The sequence below is a fragment of the Microtus oregoni genome, unplaced genomic scaffold (genome assembly GCF_018167655.1).
Source record: "Microtus oregoni isolate MIOR12 unplaced genomic scaffold, Mior012 000009F_ref0000495, whole genome shotgun sequence".
NCBI lineage: Eukaryota > Metazoa > Chordata > Mammalia > Rodentia > Cricetidae > Microtus > Microtus oregoni.
Window position 1 is genome coordinate 10,223,739 of NW_024543068.1, and position 21,359 is coordinate 10,245,097.

General features: G+C 51.5%; 1 protein-coding gene across 1 annotated transcript; it reads left to right on the forward strand.

Moving 5' to 3' along the window:
• The first annotated feature begins 1,960 nt into the window (after positions 1-1,960).
• Positions 1,961-17,854, forward strand: Ism2 (isthmin 2). The gene is made up of 6 exons (XM_041658677.1): positions 1,961-2,092; positions 8,835-9,077; positions 10,268-10,628; positions 12,934-13,074; positions 13,344-13,427; positions 16,149-17,854. The coding sequence occupies exons 1-6, from the start codon at positions 1,961-1,963 to the stop codon at positions 16,664-16,666; spliced, it is 1,479 nt and encodes a 492-aa protein (XP_041514611.1). The 3' UTR covers positions 16,667-17,854.
• The last annotated feature ends 3,505 nt before the right edge of the window (positions 17,855-21,359 follow it).

The following is a 21,359-nucleotide window of genomic DNA, read 5'->3' on the forward strand; positions in this document are numbered from 1 at the left end:
ATGTGATAAGACACCATGACCAAAGCAACTTCTAGAAGAGTTCATTCAGGGCTTACAGTTCCCGAGGGACAGGACGCCATCACCGTCTTGACTGGGCAAAGAGCAGCAGCTGAGAGATCACGTCCCAGTCCACAAACAGGAAGCAGAGAGCACGCTGGGAATGCCTTGAGTCTTGAAACCTCAACCCTATCCTAAAGTGACACACCTCCTCCAACAAGCCACACCTCCTAATTCTTCCCAAACAGTTCCACCAACTGAGGGCTAACTATTCAAACACATGAGCTTATGGAGAACATTCAAACCACTGTAGACCCAGGTATAGTGGCCTATGCCTTTAATCCCAGCACTAGAGAAACAGAACAGGTAGGTGGGTCTCTGTGAGTTCCAGGACAGCCAAAGCTACATAATGAGATTCTGTTTGGGGGAAAAAAAAATCAGTTGTGGGTGCAGGTAAGGTCATCTCTCCAGCCCCTAAACATGGATATATTTTATTTTATGTAAACTGTGTCTCACTTAAATTGATCAAAATCAGAAAAGATAAGTTTCCTGGCAGCCAGGGGTGGAAGCACCGTGGGAACCGGAGTGGTACAGCAGGACCCCTTTCAGACAGACCAGTTGGGGAGTGGGGCTTGAGGTAAAGTAGCAGTTACCTACATGGAGACAGCTATGAATGAATGAATGATGAACGAACAAACAAGCTCATTACCTTCCAAGTCACATTTAACCTGGTAGAAAGTATCAAAAGCATGGCTAACAGGCTAAACATTCGGGTAGAGGTAAAACCAGTTAAACCAAAATTGTTTTACAGCCTTGCCTTCAGCCTAGTAAACACAGTTTGATTTAGAAGATGCTCAGAGGCTAGCATCCTGTTGGCTAGTATTTGAGTATTTATCATGTACCAGGCAAGTATCTTCTTAGGTGGATCATGCGAGATCGCCAGGATCCACCCACTTTGACCCTACCTCAGACCCAGACTGTCACCCATGCGGCACACCTTCCATGACCTGCAGTGTCTGCTGCTGTGAAGAACGAGAGTAACTTCAAAAACAGCCCCCCCCCCCCCAAAAAAAAACAACAATAACAAAAAACCAAAACCAAAACCCAAAAAACTCAACGCAGCTCTGAGAATTTCACTCTGCTCCAGCCACTCCTGAACGCATCTGGACATACTGGTCATCTCAGGAATTTGAGTTACTTAGAGGTTGCTCTGTGGCCTGCTGTGAAGACCCAACCCGAGGGTCTGGCAGAAGGGGCTGGGCCATCCCTATGGTCAGCGACACCAGCTTCAGGAAAGATCCCCTGACCCCTGCGTTCAAGCCTTCCCCACCCCGCCCGCCGTCCCGGGGCTGTAGCTTGTGTGGTCTCCCGGTTCTGAAAGGGAACTGCGATCAGGGACACCAGCTCGGCGAGTTTCTCGCCCGAGGCATCTTGCCAAGCCTTGCCGCAAACCTACCTGGCTGCACGCACACCTCTGCCTAGGTTCCAAAGACTCCCGCCGTTCGCCGCAGCTGCGAGCAAGCCCCGGGCTAGTTCAGGTGGCCGTCGCCGCGCCGTCGGGGAGCGCTACTGTGGCGCCGCAGCCTCCCCGCCCCTCAGCAGCGGTCGCGCGGGGCCGCACAGCGTCGGGCGGCAACTTCCCCGGGACAGGAATTCGCTTGGGGCCGCGACGGCGACAGCGGCGGGGACTGAGGGCGGGGAGGCCGCCAGATCAAAGGAGCCGCCCGCGGGGCCCGGACGAGTCCCCGAGCGCCGAGGGGCCCCTGCAGGAGGGAGGGCGGGGAGACACCAGGGCCACTGACCTCGCTCGCGGACCCGGGATCACCGGCCGCGCGCCCCCGAGCGCGCGCGCGTTCCCGCCGCTCCTGGCTGTGTCCCCGCGCAGCCCGGGCCGGGCCTGCGCCGCTGCGCGAACGCGCTCCCGAAACTGGCGGCTCCCGCAGAGCAGCCGCGAGGAGAGGCGATGCGGCCACCGCCCCTGCGAGCGCGGCTCCCGCGCGCCCTGATGCTGCTGGCTGCTCTGCTGGCCACCGGCCGAGGGCTACCCCTGAGGAAGTGGGGTCCCGGGCCCCACGGTCACTCGAGGATGCTGGAGGTGAGAGATGATTGGGACTGGAGGGAAAGAGAGGGCTGGATGCCTCGGGGAGACAGGGTTTCTCGGTGTAGCCCTGGCTGTCCTGGATCCAGGCTGGTGTCGAACTCAGAGATCCACCAGTGATGGCCAGGTGCACTGAGCCTACAGGAGTTTACACGCCCCACGCGTGCCCGGGAGCCCTGGCGGCGCTGTGACGTCCAGGCTGCGGAGAAGAAAGTTGACTTTGGTTCCTGCTCTGCAGTGGCCCAGGTGGACCCCTTCCTAACCCTGAGCGAACTTCACCCGCAGCCACACCGCCCTGAGAAGTCGTGCAGGGTGGAGAGGGGGCCTCCGGAGCGCTGAGCTCAGCTCTGTGGAGGGATGGCCTGGGGCTGCCGAGGTGGGCCAGGTGATCCCTTGCAGAAGCCTCTTAATTTTTTTTTAAAATATTGTTGGGCTACCTTGGTTGGCCTCCATTCTCCCTCTCCCTCCCCCCTCTCTTTTAAAAGATTCATTTATTCGTGTATTTTATGTGTATGAGTGCTCTGTGCTCATGAACACCAGAAGAAGGAATCTGATCCCGTTACAGATGGTTGTGGGCCACCATGTACGGGTCCTGGGAATTGAACTCCGGACCTCTGAAAGAGCAGTCAAGTGCTCTTCACCACTGAGGCCTCTCTCCAGTCCCAGCCCCTTACTTCCAATCAGCCAGGGATAGAGTTTTTCACTGAGAGTTGAGGAAGGCTGAGGTAATCAAGGGCCTTTGCACCTTAGTGGGTGTGAGCCGTCAGCCCGACATTTCCACAAGGACCGTGGGTCGTAAGATAGAAGAACAAGCTGAAAGAGTGTTTGCTGTGTTAGGAACGCCAGTCGGTCATGCTCTTTCAGCTCTGCGGTCCTGCCGGATGCTCTCTTCTTAGAGTTTCAGTGGGCCTTCTCCATCCCTATTTCCTTGGAGGCTTAGCTGGCTCCTTCTTGCCCTGAGCTGTTCTGGAGGAAGACCCTCATTTCCAAGACCAGAACGGAGGGGCCAGGACCCAGGACCCGTAGGAAATAGGTGATGCTGACCGCAAGACTTGGGCCAGAGTTGGAACCACACTGTGAGAGCCCAGCCTACAGGAGCCCTTTAGAGGCTGAGAACCCTCCCTCAACTTTATGCCCTATGGCCCTGAAGTATCACAAACCATGTTATCTCTAAGACTTTTTTTCTCCTCAGGTAAATCACAGGGTTGGTAGTAAAGCGCATGCAGTCTGTCATTCTGGGGCCTGGAATTTGTTGTCCTGGGGATAGCTGTCCTATGCTTTTGCAGGATGTCTACCACTGTTCCTAGGCAGTGGCCACCGCCATGGGGGCCAGATGCTGTCAAATGTTTCCCGGGACACACATCTACCTGGCCATTGTTGAGAAAGACCGATGTGGTCAAACGCGGGGATTTCTGAGCTCGATGTACCATTGAACACCTGTAATTCTAGCAGCGCTCAGGATCCTGAAGCAGGAGGCTCACATGTTTGAGGCCAATATGTGCTATGTAAAGTCTCTGGCTAGTCTGAGCGAGACATTTGTAAAAAAAAAAAAAGAAAGAAATCAAAACAATGAAATAACTAGAAACAGCAGCCATAGAAACAACAACAAAACAAGCAAACAAACAAAAAACCCAGAGACTTTTAGTCAGTTTCACTACTAACCTGAGAATCATGATAGTGATCAGATGAAATTGGCTTGGTAGGGCTGGTGACATGGGCTTGTAAACCCAGCCCTGAGGAGGTTTAGGCATGAAAATGAGAAGCTCAAGTTTAATTTAGCCACATACCAAGTTCAAGGCCAGCCTGGTCCATGTGAGACCCTGTCTCAAAATAGAATAAAATTAAAATAAAAACTAAATTGGCCTTATTTCTGTTCTCTTGGTATCAGTAGTTCTTATTTTAACTCATCACTTCATGCTATAATTATTTTTTGTATGTTTTAGTGTGAGAAGATGTCAGAAATGTATCCTTAGGCCCAGGATAGAACCTGGCAATACTCTGAAAAGCACCTAAATACGCCTGGGCATAGCAGCTCACGTCTGTAATCCCAGCACTCATGAAAAACAACTAAACATGCCTGGGTATGGCAGTACACACCCGTAATCCCAGCACTCAGGGGGCTTAGACAGGCAGACTTCTTTTTTTTTTTTTTTTTTTTTGATTTTCGAGACAGGGTTTCTCTGTAACTTTTGGTTCCTGTCCTGGAACTAGCTCTTGTAGACCAGGCTGGCCTCAAACTCACAGAGATCCGCCTGCCTCTGCCTCCCGAGTGCTGGGATTAAAGGCGTGCGCCACCACCGCCCGGCAACAGGCAGACTTCTGTTGTAATTAGGGGCGGTGGGGCTGCGTTCCCAGCACCCCGGTCACCTGCTCGGCTTATGCCTGAAATAACAACACACAAACTGTATTCATTTAAACACTGCTTGGCCCTTTAGCTCTAGCACTTACAGGCTAATTCTCACATCCCGATCAACCCATCTCTAATAATCTGTGAGAACCAGTCTTACCGGGAAGATTCTAGCCTAGTCCATCCTGGGTCGGAGCTTCGTGGCGTGTGTCTGCCCAGGAGCGGGGCATGGTGTCTCTGCTCCAGCGAGCAGAGCTGTCGAGTCTGAGCTCACTTCCTCTTCCTCCCAGCGTTCTGTTCTGTTTACTCCTCCCACCTATCTTCTAACCAATAAAATGGGCCAAGGCAGTTCCTTTATTAGCCAATGACCTTTCTCCATCAGACTTCTGTGAGTTCCAGGCCAGCCTGGGCTACATAGTGAGACCCTGTCTCAATACATATATATATATATATACAAATAATAATTAAAAAGTGAAGGGCTGGAGAGATGGCTCAGAGGTTAAGAGCACCGACTGCTCTTCCAGATGTCCTGAGTTCAATTCCCAGCAACCACATGGTGGCTCACAACCATCTGTAATGAGATCTGGTGCCCTCTTCTGGCGTGCGGGCATACATGGAGGCTGAACACTGTGTACATAATAAATAAATAAATCTTTAAAAGAAAGAAAATAAAAAGTCAAAAAAGGGGACTACATCATCTCCATGAAAACATTGGTGTGTTTCTAAAATTAAAAGGATAAAAGGTGTGCACCACCACCGCCCAGCTAAAATTTCTAATTTCAAGTCAAGGATCCTATTGAGAAAACGTAGATAGCTATCCATGGGACCTGGATTCACCCAATCCACTGGCTCCTCAGTGAGTCCACATGACTAAATCCAGAAGGTGTAATCCCACAACTGGGGAAACTGAGGCAGGGGGATTATGAATTGAATATCATTTCTAGCTATGTTGCAAGGTCCAGTCTACAAGAAAAATCAGATCAGAGAGGTGTTGAACACAGATGGGACAAGGCCAGCCATGAGGAGCTGTTCCAGGAAGGTTGGCACATCTTTACATGGCATGTCCCGCGCTGCTTATCTGATGTTGGCCAGATGTTGCAGTGCCAGATGTTGCCGAATTGTCTCCTGAGAGAAACACATCCCTCCCCCATGCCTGCATCATTTTATCCTGTTTGGTGTGGTTATTTGGGGGCGGGAGGTGGCCTGCTTTTTTGAGACAGGCTCTTACCCTAAAGTCTAGGTCAGCCTGGAACTCACTACGTAGCTCAGGCTGGCCTTGAACTGATGACAGTCCTGCCCCAGCCTCCTGACTGCTGGAACTATAGATGTGTGCCACCTGGCTCCCCTGGCCATTGCTGAGAAATCCCACTTCAGAGGCCTCAAAGCCAGATGTGGTTGAATACCCCTGTAATCCCAACAACAAAAAGAATCAGGGACTTTGTAAACCGACTATGTCACCTTTGAACTCCAGCAGGCCTGACACTGAGCCTCAGCTTACCTCCAAAGTAAAATGGGTTCAAGACTCCATTCTGTGAACTGAAGTGTTGAGTAAGAAAACTTTGGACTCAAAGATACACTCATTCAATCATTCTGAAGGGCAGGGGTCAGTGTGTTGGATGCTAGGCCGACACAGTATGAAGCAGTTTTGCCTCCTGTCCCGTTGAGATACAAATGCCACCCAAACACCCACCGAGGTTGGCCTCTCTTGTGTGTTGTTTTATTCTCATGTAGGGGAGGCAGAAACAGATAGTGGGCCCAGTAACCAGCCCAGGCCTCCTAGTGTGTGGAGAGCCAGGATTCAGACTCAACTTTATGCCCCTGGGCACCTCACCCTGGCACCCTAGCAAGGTGTGAGAAATTAAGAGAGGAACAGGGGGCAGGGTGGTTGGAGCTAGAATAAGGCAAAAGAGAAGTGGGACAACTCTCCTGGGCTCCGAGGCCTTGGGGTGCCTCCATGACACAGGTTCTAGAAGTTCACCCAGCAGCCCGGAGCTTGTCACTGTGGTAGGAAGGGCTAGGCTGGCTTAGAGCTGAGTGCAGAGGAAGGACCTTGTGAGTCCTGACAAACCCGCAGGGTCATGAACCTGACAGGCTTCTTGTTCAGCACCCACACTCCTTATGCATCGGGAAAGCAGGCCCGGACGACAGAGAGGGGAGGGGTTTGGAAGAGCTCTGGTGTTGGGTGGGCAACCTGGTGGTGATGCAGGTGTTTTCCTAGTGGTAGATCTTCTGTGCTTGAGGCCTGACTGTCTGTCTAGACCAGGAGGGAGGTACATGGGGCCATTGGAATACCAGGCCTAGGGCTTGTCTTAGCAGCTCCTCCTGCAGCTGCCCACCTCCCCGGGCCTTCTTGTCCCTCCAGATCTCTCTCTCTCTCTCTCTCTCTCTCTCTCTGTCTCTCTCTCTCTCTCTCTCTCTCTCTCTCTGGAACAAAGAAAGACAAAGAAGAGCTGGTTAAGAGAGAGGAGGCAGTTCGGGGATAGGGGCCTGCATTTGGCTCTTCTTAGGGTAGGCATCTGAGGGACCCCATTAGGACTTCTCTGTCCCTCCCCACCCCCCGACAGTTTCCCAGGGACTGCTTTCCAGAGTAAGAGGCTCAGGAAAGAGTATACCAAGGAGGAAGGGCAGCCTGAGCACCTGGGACCCAAGGCCGGGGCCTTCTCTGTCTTTAGCTGTCCCCAGGAGCTGGGTGGAGATGGTAAGGAGGGATGAGAAGGAATGTTTGCTTGCCTTTAGGACAGTGGGGTCTGGGTTAGCCTCTCTGCCGCCATTGTTCCCCGTGCTATATATAGATGAAGGTGCAAATTGGTGGTCTCTTCTGGCCCCAGGAATTCTCTCTGCTTAGCTGCATTTCTGGCCTCTAGCCACTAGGTGCCACTAGAAACCCCAGGCCCTGAGGACAGTCACTCATCTCTCCAGACTTTGCCGGTGGTTCCCAGATGAAAATCACTTCACCACTGTCCCTCACCACCGCCAACTTGTGACAAGAGCATCCAGAACAGTCACCAAAGCCACCCACGACTGCCCGTCTGTGACGGAGGCAGCAGCACAGTGGAGACTCTGAGCAAAGAGTCAGGACCAGGGGCGCTGGTTAAGAGCATTGCCTGCTCTTCCAAAGGTCCTGAGTTCAATTCCCAGCAACCCACAACCATCTGTAATGGGGTCTGGTGCCCTCTTCTGGCCTGCAGGCATACACACAGACAGAATATTGTATACATGATAAATAATGAAGGACCATCAGGGCTGTGGAGCTGACCTGAGGTACCAGGGATGCTCAGGTCTCCGGGCACATCAGCAGAGGAGGCCCCACCTCTGCACCATCCACCTGTCCTGTGGCTGCTTGGCAGAGGGCTGACCTGAGCGGAGGCATTTGTTGTAGAGACTGGGGTGTTAGTCGGTAAAGCTCTTTATAGGGCCAGGTGTGTGCTGTATGCTTTTAATTCCAGCACTCAGGAGACAGGGGCAGGTAAAACACCCGTACATATAAAATAAAATTAAGAAAGTATTTTTTAAAGGCAGATGGCTTCTGAAGAATAACAGCTAAAGCTGTACTCCAGCCTCCACAGACATGCACACATGTACATACACACACACACACACACACACACACACGCAAATAGTGCCCACTACACAGCAAATGCTGTGGACATGTCTAGTAAGAAGATTCTGACCCTTCTTTCTTATTCTCATTTGGTAGAGCACTTCACTTTGTTGAACACCTTAATAGAAAATGGAACTGGCTGTTGGGTTCATTCTTTTTTTTTTTTTAAGATTTTTTTTTATTTATTTATTATGTATACAGGGTTCTTCCTGCATGTATTCTACAGTACAGAAGAGGATACCAGATCTTATTACAGATGGTTGTGAGCCACCATGTGGTTGCTGGGAATTGAACTCAGGACCTCTGGAAGAGCAGCCAGTGCTCTTTACCTCTGAGCCATCTCTCCAGCCCCCCTGTTGGGTTCATTCTTATCTAATTTTTTAGAAGCAATTGTCCTCTACTGCACCAGGGACAGGATGGAAGGGAATAAGACTGTGGCCTGAACAGGACCCACAAAGGTGTCCCTGGAAGGAGCTCCTCCTGCCTTGCCGTGGGTACATGGGGAACAGAAACAGGTAGCGGACATAGACTACCCAATGTTTACCATCTAAGGTGACTTTTACTCAGGGGCTCCTTCCCCTCACCACCTCAGCTGACAAAAGATAGTCCTGGCTTGGTCACTATGGTGGCTTGTAAAAGAGCGGCCCTCATAGGCTCACATATTTGCCTGCTTAGTCATCAGGGAGTGGCACTGTCTGAGAAGGATTAGGAGGCGTGGCCTTGTTGGAGCAGGTGTGGTCCTGGAGGACAACACCTTAGTCATCCCCGCTCCTTCCTCTTTCTTTCCCCAGGCCTCTCCTGCCCCAGATCCTGGCTCTCCCCAAGATAAGGAGGTAACACTGGAATTTGCTGGAGACCATCTGCAGGCAGAACCATGTCACCCCGAGTGTCAGACCCTCCCTGAGCCAGCAGCTCTGACTCTGGGTACAGCCACCCCTCCCGGGACCCTAGAACACACACCCCTGCTGTTGGAGCTGAAGAACCTTCCAGGATTGGCCAACACAGACTTGAGTGCCCCAAACCCCAATATCCAGGTGAGCATATAAAAGGTCTAGGGGACCCCTGGAGAGGTACCAGGCTGGTGACTGAGCTTCATCCTCTTTCTTCTGTTAGCTGAGTGAAGACAGTAAACTTCTCATGCAGTGTGGGAAGAGCATCTGCCCCACTCCTCGTCAAAAAGTCTCTTGGCTCCTGAGCCTTGACCCTGGATGTAGCAGGGGACAAACCCAGCAACCTGTTAGGGCTAGTCTGAGGACTAGGAACACGGACACCAGACACCCTGCTCCTGATCCTGCCAAGGTCTTGGAATGTGGCGGAGACTTGCTGGAATAGCCTACAGGGGTGATCCCCTCTTGGCCCCCAAACCCTACTGCATGCAAGAGAGGGATTCAGTTCAGAATGGAGGGCAGGGTGCTGAAGCATGGAAAAGCCCTCAGAAGGGTGTTCCAGGAAAGCCAGGAAGAAATCGAGCCCTGTGCTCTACTCCCTATCCTGACTCTTTAAGAATAGTGGGTGTGCCTGTGTGTGTAGCAGAATACTTTGACCAAAACAAAGAGTGTAAAAGTGCAAAACATTCTCTAATTGTCTTAAGTCTATCTGTCTACCTGTATTAAAATAACATGTGCATACGTGCACACATAGATTGCAAGTGTTCCTGCTGGTGATGGATTTGTAGTGTGTATAGCAGATGATTTTTTTTAATAATTTTTTTTCTTTTGGTTTTTCAAGACATAGTCTCTCTACGTAGCCCTGGCTTTCCTGGGACTCACTCTGTAGACCAGTTGGCTGTCCTCGAACTCAGAGATCCGCCTGCCTCTCTCTGCTTCCTGAGTGCTGGGATTAAAGGTGTGCGCCCCCATGGCTCATTTTCTTCTTTGTATTTTTACTTGATTATTTCTGTGGTTGGTACAGCTGGGGCACTCGGAGGCTAGCCTGGGGATGTGACACAGGATGTCTCATCTGCAGTCCTGCTCTGGACCTTTTTGGCCCCTGAGACCAGGCAGAATTCCAAACAGCCTCTCTTAAACTAGTGGGTTCACCCCAGCGCCTCTACGCCCAGATGATTCTGACACGCAGGATGTCCGACCCAATGTCCTTTGTTCCCTGAGAGGCCAAGGTCAGGCAGGAAGACAGCAGGCTTGGTGGCAAGGATGGGTCTTGGCATCTGGGTCCAACCAGTCTCCTCTTTGGAGTCCTGTCTGGCATCCGTCTGTCTTTCCCATAGGTGACCATCGAGGTGGTGCAGGACCCCCAGGCTGAGGTAGAGATGGACTTGCCTTCTGAACCTAGAAGTCTCTGGCCCCTGCACATTTCCAGCTGGCTGCCCACCAGGGAGCTCTTCTGGCCCCTCTTCTGGGGCTATCAGGAAGGTGAAGAAGGAGGCGCCAGCCTCAGAGACACGGCCCCAGGGGAGGTAGGGGAGGAAGAAGAGAAGGGTTACGCTACAGAGTACGGTGATGGTGAGGACCAGGAGAGCAGTGAAGAGGACCAGGAGGAGGATCCTTGGTCCAGTGGGGACACAGACAACTGGGACTATGGCTGGTTGGGTCCTCAGGACCAGGACTTCAAGGAACCAGACGTTTATGGTGAGTGCTCTGGCTGGGCACCCTCAGCTGCTGCCTGCTAGGTCCTGAGTGGGAATGAGTTGGAACATGCACGTGTGTGTGTGCATGTGTGTGTGGGCATGTGTGTGTGTGTGAAGTTTCCAGGCCAGTAGAACTGGGTAGCCCAGCAGCCTAGGCCTATGCAGGTACCATTGAAAACCCCAAAGTGACATTGCTAGAATTAAATATTTTTCCCTCCAACATTTGAACAACAGCCCTGAGCTCCTCTAAGTAAATGTTACTTAATAGCATAAATATTCACGCTTCAGTTTCTAAAAAAACCTGAAAAATACACTTAAGTTACACCACTTACAGCGAATCTCATCCTGAGATTGTGAGTTTGACTGCTGGCCTTGCTGCTTAGCCGTTGAGTGTCCCTAGGCCAATTACTTTACCTCTCTGTGTCTCAGCTCTGTCCTCTCGGAAACAGGTGGTCATATGTCTAAATGACACGGGGTTGGTAAGAGCAAGCTTATATCCAGTCAGGTATCATCATATACAACCAGAACCTCAGCACTCAGGAGTCTGAGGCAGGAGACTGAGAATTAGAGGCTAACCTGGGCTATGTAGCAAGTTCCAGGCCTGCCTGAGCTACCTTGAGACCTTGTCTCAAAAAATAAAACAGCTGGGCCATTGAGATAGCTCAAGGGGGAAAGCACCTGGAATGCAAGCATGAGAACCAGAATTCAACTCTTTTTTTTTTGTTGTTGTTGTTTTTGTTTGTTTGATTTTTTTGTTTTTCTGAGACAGGGTTTCTCTGTAGCTTTAACACCTGTCATGGAACTAGCTCTTGTAGACCAGGCCGGCCTCGAACTCACAGAGATCCACCTGCCAGAGTTCAACTCTTATGGAAAAAAGCCAGGTAAAAGTTGTGTGAGCCTTCCATCCCAGCACTTGGGAAGCAGAGGCGGTGAGTTCAAGGCCCTTGGGTTTACAGAGTGAGTTCCAGAACAGTTCCAAAACAGAGAAATTGTGTTTGGGGGGGAAAAAAACAAAACAAACAAACAAACAACAACAACAAAAAAAAAACAACCAAAAACCAACCAAACAAACCAGAAGCCAGCTGAATGGCAGCCCACCTATATTCCCAGGATGTCAGAGGCAGACAGGCATCCCCAGCATTAGCTGATGGATCAGACTAGCTATCTGGCAAGCTCTGGGTTTAGCAGGGGGCCCGGTGTCAATAAGGTAGAAAAGTTATTTTAAAAAAAAAAAAGACACCCCATGTCAACCTGGGGCCTACCCACATACGCACACACATACCTGCCCCCCCGGAACCATGTGTACCTCCACATATATGAGCACACAAGCACTCATGCTGCACATATACATATACCCAAAATACGTCCATAGAGTGTCAGCGTGTGAGGACAACTCCCTGGCTCTCCTTCCACCTCCTGCTGGGGTGGCCACCAGTGCTCTTCTGGTTGTACTTCCCACTGCGCTGGGTAAACAGCCTCCCCGACTCTCCGGAAGCCCCGGGGTCTTGTTATCGCACTGCTGAGACGCCGGGGATTAAGACTAAGTCCTGACAAGCTCTTCCTGGTTTCCTAAACTGCTGTAAACAGAGCTTCAGGAGTCTCAGCTTTTCTCCCATCCCCGCCCTCCCGCTCTTGGTGCCAGCTGGCCTGAGGCCTTGGGAGCTAGAGAGGAGTGTGCCAGACCTGCGGAGTTCCACACCTGGCCGCGGATACAGGCCCGGGCCCGGGTGTTTGCTCTCCCTCAGATAAAGAAAGGGAATCCCAGACCTAGGAAAGTACTGCCACCCTCGATTTCTGACTCCAGCTTCTCTCTGTTACTATTTGAGACAGAGTAACCTGAGGCCCAGACTAACTTCAAAATTAATAAACAGTCAGGGGTAATCTTGGATTTCTTACCTTTCTTCCCCCTGTGCCCTCCCTGCTGGGATGGCTTGCATTCGCTACCAACCTGGTGCTGGGGATGGAACCCAGGGCTTTACTCGGGCTAGACAAGCACTATCCACTGCCTTCCTTGGTTCTGATGGACGGAAAAACATTAGCTCAGAAATGTATGGGGCTTGCCTAAGGTCACACTGATAGTGGGCCTGGTGGCTTCTTGTCCCAAGTACCCCTGTGTTGACACAGTGGGTGGTTGGCGCTTGTTCTGTCTATATAGGACCTCCTGATGCATCGCACAGGTGTTTGCTGTATAAGGACATCTAACTGAGGGAATGGGCGGGATTGGGGATAAAGGTGCCTTTTGTGAATTTGTGCTGGTGTGCCCTGGGGGCTGAGCGCACTCATCCTGGCCCCTTACTTCAACTCAGACTACGAACCTCAGGAGGAGTGGAGCGCCTGGTCTCCCTGCAGTGGGAGCTGCACCAGCGGCAACCAGCAGAGAACTCGTCCCTGCGGCTACGCCTGTACTGCCACAGAGTCCCGGGTCTGCGACCTGCCCCCCTGTCCTGGTGAGATGAGCTCCAGCCCCCACCCAGGAGTGGCTAACGTGGCTCAGGCTGTGAGCTCTGTTCCCTGAGAATGTGAAACTGGGATGGTTGTAGAAATAGGAGGGGTGGACTTTGGAGAGGGGTATGGGAAGCTCATGAATACGGTGGTCCTGTCTCAGGCCTGTCCCAGATGCTGTGGGCACCGAGAGCCTAGTGAGGGCTGGGCTTTCCTATCAGGAGCACAAAGGTGCCCTGGGGCACCACCAGCCTGGCCTCCTCTCTTCCCAAAGGCACTGAAGACGAGCACGCCTTGGGCTTTCCCAGTGAGGGGTGGCAGCCCCTAGCCCACAATGCTACGGATATGTTTGATCCAGGTTAGTGAGGGGCTAGATCTTGTTGCTGGGCCTTGGGGAGCCTCTCTCTTGGGAGGATGGGGCATCCCTGGATAGCAGGAATCACTAAGCACATCTTCCTATGGGAGAGATTGTAGCCGAATATCCTTGCCACGCTCCAGGTTCCTACCAGGAAGGGGGTCTTGATGGGAACCCCAGAGCTAGGAGATGCTCGGGGTAAGGGGAAAAGGGGGCTTCTACTTCTACCCTTGGTTATTCTTTGGAGGCCCCTGGCAGACTCTGCTAGAGAGGAATCTGTCAGAATGAGCCAGGGTTCCAGCATCCAGGGCTGCTCCATGATGCCAGAGGACATTGGCCAGGCGTTGGCAGCATGCACCCTGTTGGTGTTCCTGGGCCTCCCCTGCACCCCCAAAGGCATGGCTCATGAGTCTAAGTTCTACAACGTGAAATGGAAGCTTCCTGAACCTGTGTCATGTACCTGGGCCTACAACAAAGGCTGAGCCTTCCTGGAGGAGGCCTGGCATCTGTCCTCAGAGAGGTCAGGTCTCATGCAGGACACGTGGCTTGCACGGGCACAGCGCTACAGAATGCAGAGAGCCAAAAGGAAAGGGTCGCTTTTTCTGTGGGGCCAGACTCCGAGGTTACGCTTTGCCAGGGAGAGAGGGAAGGGGCCGCAGAGGTAGGGAGTCACAGGAAGCTCAAAAAAGCTGAGCAACTCACCAAAAGGCCCATGCACTAAGACAGGCAGTTAATCATCTGGGTGGTGGTGACACACAGCTTTAATTCTAGCACTCGGAAGGCAGAGGCTCGCAGATTTCGGAGGTTGAGGCCAGCCTGGTTTACAGAGCAAGTTCCAGGGTAGCCAGGGCTACAAGGAGAAACCCTCTCTGGAAAAACCACCACCAACAAACAAACAAATGAAGGAGGAGGAAGAATTATTGAGCAGCAAGTGGAAGCAAGTAGATTAGTTCAAGGCTAGCCTTGGCTACAGGAGACCTTGTTTCAGGAAGGAAAAGAGGAAGGGAGGGAAAGGAGAGAACAGACTAGTAAAAACAATGAAATGTTTTTTGGTTAAAAAATTGCCCTGGGGGCTGGAGAGATGGCTCAGAGGTTAAGAGCATTGCCTGCTCTTCCAAAGGTCCTGAGTTCAATTCCCAGCAACCAAATCATGGCTCACAAGCATCTGTAATGAGATCTGGTGCCCTCTTCTGGCCTGCGGGCATACATACAGACAGAATATTGTATACATAATAAATAAATAAATATTTTTAAAAAAATTGCCCTGGCTTTTCCAGGCCAGTCAGAGCTATTACACAGAGAAACCCTGTTTCAAATAAACAAACAAAGCCAGGTGGTGGTGGCGCACGCCTTTAATCCCAGCACTCGGGAGGCAGAGGCAGGCGGATCTATGTGAGTTCGAGACCAGCCTGGTCTACAAGAGCTAGTTCCAGGACAGGCTCCAAAACCACAGAGAAACCCTGTCTCGAAAAACCCAAAATAAATAAATAAATAAACAAAACAAAACCCTGTTTTTGAGCTAGAGAGATGGCTCAACTGGTTTTTTTTTAAATATTTATTGATTTATTATGTATACAATATTCTGTCTGTCTGTATGTCTGAAGGCCAGAAGAGGGCACCAGACCTCATTACAGATGGTTGTGAGCCACCATGTGGTTGCTGGGAATTGAACTCAGGACCTTTGGAAGAGCAGGCAATGCTCTTAACCTCTGAGCCATCTCTCCAGCCCCAACTGTTTTGTTTTTGTTTGTTTGTTGGGTTGGTTTTTCGGGACATGGTTTCTCTGTAGGTTTGAAGCCTATCCTGGAACTAGCTCTGTAGACCAGGCTGGCTTCAAATTCACAGAGATCCTCCTGCCTCTGCCTCCCGAGTGCTGGGATTAAAGATGTGCGCCACCACTGCCCAGCGAGATAGCTCAACTGTTAAGAGCACTGGCTGCTCTTCCAGAGAACCGAGGTTCCATTTCCAGCACCTACAAGGGGGCTTCAGTCTCAGAGGATCTGACATATTCTTCTGTCCTCTATGATCTCTGCACATACGTGATACACAGACATACATGTAGGCAAACACCCATGCACATAAAACGAAAAGTGAAAGACAAAACAAAACTGTCATCCTTGGTTGGAGATGTACTCAGTTGGTAGAAAGTTTGCCTAGCACTCAGAGCCCAGGTTCAGTCCCAGCAGGGGCATAGACTGGGCTTGGCAGTGCATGCCTGCAACCTTGGCACTGCGGAGGAGCAGAAGTTCAAAGACATCCTCAGCTACATAGCAAGCCTGAGGCCAGCTTAGAATATGAGACTGCCTGGAAGAACAAAAACAGCAAACAAAACCAAACAAAATGACAACAAGAACAAGAACTTATTCCTATCACATCCCCGCTTAGCCCAGACCCCTCCCATGATCCCAAGATCTTTCCCACCGTCCAGAACCTAAAGCCATGATGCCAGTGTCCCAAAGGGGGCTGCCAGCCCAAAGCTAGTGTCCCTTCTGAGCTATAGCTTCTTGCGTCAAGTGCCTGCATGGTGTGGACTATCCCTTTTCTGCTCTCTGTCTTTTTTGAAACCCTCTGTTTCTGACCCAGAGGCCCTCCTGAGCCATGCCTTTGCCCCTGCTGGGGGCTTGGACTTTCTTCCCAGGGGACTGACCTGGATCAGTCTCCTGGTCTCCTGGTCTGGCGGGCAGCTCCAATCAGCACTCTCCTGTGCCTCCTTACCCTCTGCAGATGTGGACAGCTGTGAGAAGTGGCTGAATTGCAAGAGTGACTTCCTAGCCAAGTACCTGAGCCAAGTGCTCCAAGACCTGCCCAGCTGCCCGTGCGCATACCCTCTGGAGGCTGTGTACCGTGCCGTGAGCCTGCAGGATGAACTCCGGGGCCGCAGCTTCCAGTGGCGGGATGCCAGTGGCCCACGGGAGCGCCTGGACATCTACCAGCCCACCGCACGCTTCTGCCTTCGCTCCGTGCTGTCAGGCGAGAGCAGCACGCTGGCCGCCCAGCACTGCTGCTATGACGAAGGTAGCCGCTTGCTGACCCGGGGCAAGGGGGCTGGAGCTCCGGACCTAGTCAGCACCGACTTTTCACCGGAACTGCACTTCAAGGTAGATACGCTGCCCTGGATCCTATGTAAGGGGGACTGGAGTCGCTACCACACGGTCCGCCCCCCCAACAATGGCCGGGCCTGCGCAGACAACCCACCGGAGGAAGAGTACCTGGCCCAGCTGCAGGAGGCCAAAGAGTACTGAAAAGGGCTTAGAGAATGGTCCTTCTGCCTATTACCCCGTCCCTGCCGGGACTGGGCGAGTGTTAGGGTACATTTGAGAGGCCATCTGGCCTGCAAAACCCCTCATGACCCTGAGTCAGGAAAGCCACGCATCTCAAGGATTGGTGATAGATTGGAGGATGGGTCAGGATTAGGGCCCCTGGGATGTGTTGGGACTGTGTCTGCGTCTGAAGGGCAGGAACTGCCCTAGTCTGGCCTCGGGGCCCTTTCCCCTTTCTTGCAGAATCAGGCCCTTCTGCCTCTCCCTCTGCTCGGGATTGAGACGGGATGGTCCAGATGCACCCAAGTTCCCAGAGTCTGTTGTGAATTCCTCAGATCCCCCACCCAATGGCTGGTTGAGGAAGAGCATGGTGGGGGAGGGTAAGAAAGGACAGTCCTTTCAAGTGGCCCTACAGCTGCCCTTTGCTGGCCTGGCAGAACCAGGGTGACCACACTCTTTGTCTATGGGTGCCACACAGCCTCGTCTACACCGGGTAGACTGCCCATGCTGTGAGGTCATCAGGGGCCTTGACAGGACAGCTGAGCTGAGGGGCGTTGATCTGAGGCAGGGAACCACCAGCTGTTTCTGGTCCTTCTCCTTGGTTCAGTCCCCTGGTGGGAGGAATGTGCAGAAGCCAGGCGTGGGATGGGCTCAGAACTAGGGGTGGGCTCAGGAGGGTTTTAGTGCCTGTAGTGGTTGCTAAACCAGGAATGTGATGGCACACAGTCCCAGTGTTCGATGTGGGCCCTTTCGTGGTGTCCATGCCCACACTAGTGGCCCCCTTAAAGTTCCCAAACCGCGCCACCGGAAGCCCTGGAACTGGACTTGGAGTCGGAAGATGCACACCTATCTATGCCTCTTCCCAACCACATCTTATCCCCCAGACAGTCACTTGTCCTGTCTTCTCTGGAGCTGAAATTTTTTTTGTTGTTGTTGTTTTCTAGACAGGGTTTCTCTGTGGTTTTAGAGCCTGTCCTGGAACTAGCTCTTGTAAACCAGGCTGGTCTCAAACTCACAGAGATCCTCCTGCCTCTGCCTCCCGAGTGCTGGGATTAAAGGCGTGCGTCACCACCGCCCGGCTGGAGCTGAAATGTTGAAGACCCAATGTTTTGTCTCCATTCCTAAATCCTCCAGAAAGGATGCAGGGGACTTGAGTTCCAGCCTTCCACAGCTGCCCAGATGCTGTCCTGGAACACTCAGGAATAAAGCACTTTATTTTCACGCACTGTTTGATAAAGGACTTGGGGCCTGGCAGAATGGAGGGCATAGAGGGCACAGAGGCCCTTGCTTATCACCCAGGTCAAGCTCCATTGGCTGGGCTTGTGATCACCAAGCCCCCAGCCAGCCTTTCCTTTTCCTAAAGCAGCCTTCGGGGTTCCCTGAATGCAGAGACTACACTCTGACCATTAGTTATCCCGGCTCACACCCAGAAAGGGCCATCTTCAAGCCTGTCTAGGAGCTGGCTAGTCCCAGAGGCACAGAACTCCAAATCTGTGACATACAGGCAAACTTCATTTACTCTATAGGGAAATGGCACCAAGTCTCTGAGGGATGGGCTTGGCGGGGCAGGGGATCCAACCTGAAAGGAGAGGTGTATCTGTGTCTGTGCTTTCCCTTAGCCTGCACCCTTATCAGACACCCCATTTAGGGGAAGGGCAGAGTATGGCAGGGTTTATCTTAGTCTGGATCTAAACAACAGTCTAAATCTGTTCTGGTGCAAATAGAATATTAGCGGTCGGAACAGAGGATCTCGGGTTGTCAGGTAGGAGCCAGGTTCACTCCTTTTCTGTTCTTTTGTTTGTTTTGTTTTTCAAGACTTTTTTTTTTTTTTTGTAGCTTTGGAACCTGTCCTGGAACTAGCTCTTGTAGACCAGGCTGGCCTCGAACTCACAGAGATCCGCCTGCCTCTGCCTCTCGAGTGCTGGGATTAAAGGTGTGCACCACCACCACCACTTGGCTTCCTTTTCTGTTTTAAGGGATTAGTGTGTGTGTCTATAATCCTAGTCCTTGTGAGGCTGACAGGGAGGTTATGAGTTTGTTGTTGTTTGTTTGTTTGTTTGGTTGATTTGTTTGTTTTTTGGTTTTTTGAGACAGGGTTTCTCTGTGTAGCCCTGGCTGTTCTGGAACTCACATAGATCTGCTTGCCTCTGCCTCTTGAGTGCTGGGATTAAAGGTGTTTGTCACCACCTGGCTGGGTTATGAATTTAATTTTATTTATTTATTTATTTTGGTTTTTCGAGACAGGGTTTCTCTGTGGTTTTGGAGCCTGTCCTGGAACTATCTCTTGTTGACCAGGCTGGTCTCAATCCGCCTGCCTCTGCCTCCCTAGTGCTGGGATTAAAGGCATGCGCCACCACCGCCCGGCTTTAATATTTTTAAATTATTATTTTGGGGTGGCGTTGAGACAGGATTTCTCTGTAGCTTTGGAGCCTGTCCTGGAACTCACTTTGTAGACCAGGCTGGTCTTGAACTCACAGAGATTTGCCCGTCTCTGCTTCCTGAGTGCTGGAATTAAAGGCATGTGCCACCACCGCCTGGCTTTGGGTTATGAGTTTTAGACTATATCCCTGTCTGTATATACATCAGAGTAACTTATCAACTGTCTGCCAGTTGAATAGATCCAGGAGGTAGAGATATTAACTCTTCATGTTCTGATAAAATCCTCCCCTTGGGGACCAAGGGCAAGTCCACCCTGGAGAAGGTAGACTGCTGTTGGTCATTTAAGAGCCTGAAAGGACTGGCGAGCAGGTGTCCCTGTGTTGAGAGGACCCTTCCCCACTCTGCCCAAGGTCCTTCTGCAGCAAAGTGGTTAACAGGCCTAGAAATGCTGGGAGCAGGCTCAGGGGGGAAAAAGGTGGCAGAGCAGCTGAAAATATGGGTGGCCGGGAGAGCAGACTGGATTACATATAGAGACTCAGTGTGTCTCCCCCCCCCCCCCCCCCCCCGCCAAAAAATAAAAACCAAAACAATAGATCCTGGGGCACCTGCCTAGCGTGCATGAAACCCTGGATTCAAGCCCCAGTAACAAACACTCAAGACCATTTTGTTTGTCTCCGACTTGGGTCTTGCTGGCTTGCCCAGGCTGGCCTTCAGCTCCTGAGCTCAAGTGGTCCTCCTCTTCCAGCCTGAGCTTCGCTGGGGCTGCAGGCACGTCTGCCACCTTCTGCTCATTTTTTAATTAGGTTTTAGCGGACACTTTAAAAAACAAAGTAGAAACGCCCCAGCCTCTCTCCACAGGCACTGTCAATTGCGCTCCTTTCTAGTGTTTATCTCGGCACTTAACCATCAGCAACATTTAATCAGTTCTCGGTGATTGTCTATTGGACTCCGAATGCCACGCTAAACGGCTGCCATGCTAAGTCCCAGGCGAGAGAAAATAAAGACAGGAAAGAGAGGTTGTTGGGAGGCTTGCAGGAAGAGTAGCCCATCAGCTATGAATTAAGAGTTTATTTAAGCTCTGCAGAGGAGAAAGGGACCCTGTGCAGGTGGCTACAGGCTTAGGGAACACCTGTGCAGGGGAAAAAGCTCCAACGGTGGCGGTGGAGTCACTGAACCTCTCACAGGACAGTTTAGGAGTGGCTAGTGTCAGATCCTGGAGGCCTTGAAATCAGAGAAGGCCCTTCCTCGCCAGCTCAGCCTCAAGTCACGCACCTTTCTGCCTCAGCCAGCTGTGAGCCCAGCAAGACCATGAACTCCGTGAATACTGCCACTGTGTAGCCCCAGCCACCGACCTACTTTTGTTCCCGCTTCTCTCTGTGGTTTGCTTCACACAGGCCCCGAGGCTGGGCAAGGCAGATGAAGTTGGAAAAAGCCAGCAGCACGGAAGTAGGATGCTTCAAAGCTTGCCGAAGACCGGATGTGCTTCTTGCTTCCTCTGCTACAGATAGATTTTCTTTTTCATGTTTGAAATGCTTCTAAAAATGCCACCCTAACCCTAGATTTATTTAAGACACGAAAACGTAAACGTGTGGGCCACATATCTACACTTAAAGAAGTCAAAAGAATCTCTATAGAGTTAAGTATGAGATTCTGTGTTGAACGGGTTCCCCCAGGTGACCTTTAGGTATGGAAAGCCATTGTTCTAGGGACTGCAATTTGAACTAAACCAGTATGTCATAGTATCAGTTTTGTTTGTTTTGAGACAGGGTTTCTCTGTGTAGCTCTGGCTGTCCTGGAACTCCCTCTATAGACCAGGCTGGCCTTAAAAAGAGTTCTGCCTCTGCCTTCTGTGTGCTGGGATTGAAGGTGTATGCCACCACCAACTGGCCCACAGTATTAATTTTGATTTAAGGGAAAATACCTGAGGTTGAGCGTGAGTCCAGAAGCCAGCAGCCACTAGGTGTTGCCAAGTGCATCCTTATTTAGTTGGTTTTTAAAGACAGGGTCCCTTCTGTAGCTAGCTCAGGTTAACCTTAGCTACTTATTCTCTACACAGACCTGAGACCAGCGTGACCAGGGCTTGTAATGGTTGATCCTTCTGCCTCTGCCTCCTGAGAGCTGCGACTATACGTGCACGCCATCACACCCCACCTCATACCTGTGTGGTCTCACAAGATACCTGTTAGCGCCCCCCCCCCTTCTTTTTTTTTTTTTTCAAGACAGGGTTTCTCTGTAGCTTGGAGCCTGTCCTGGAACTCGCTCTTGTAAACCAGGCTGGCCTTGAACTCACAGAGAT

Excerpts from the sequence above, each read along its gene's own strand:
- Ism2 (XM_041658677.1), top strand. The coding sequence starts at position 1,961 with ATGCGGCCACCGCCCCTGCGAGCGCGGCTCCCGCGCGCCCTGATGCTG. Across the intron at positions 10,629-12,933 it reads CAAGGAACCAGACGTTTATG|ACTACGAACCTCAGGAGGAG; the intron begins GTGAGTGCTCTG and ends ACTTCAACTCAG. Across the intron at positions 13,075-13,343 it reads CGACCTGCCCCCCTGTCCTG|GCACTGAAGACGAGCACGCC; the intron begins GTGAGATGAGCT and ends CTCTTCCCAAAG.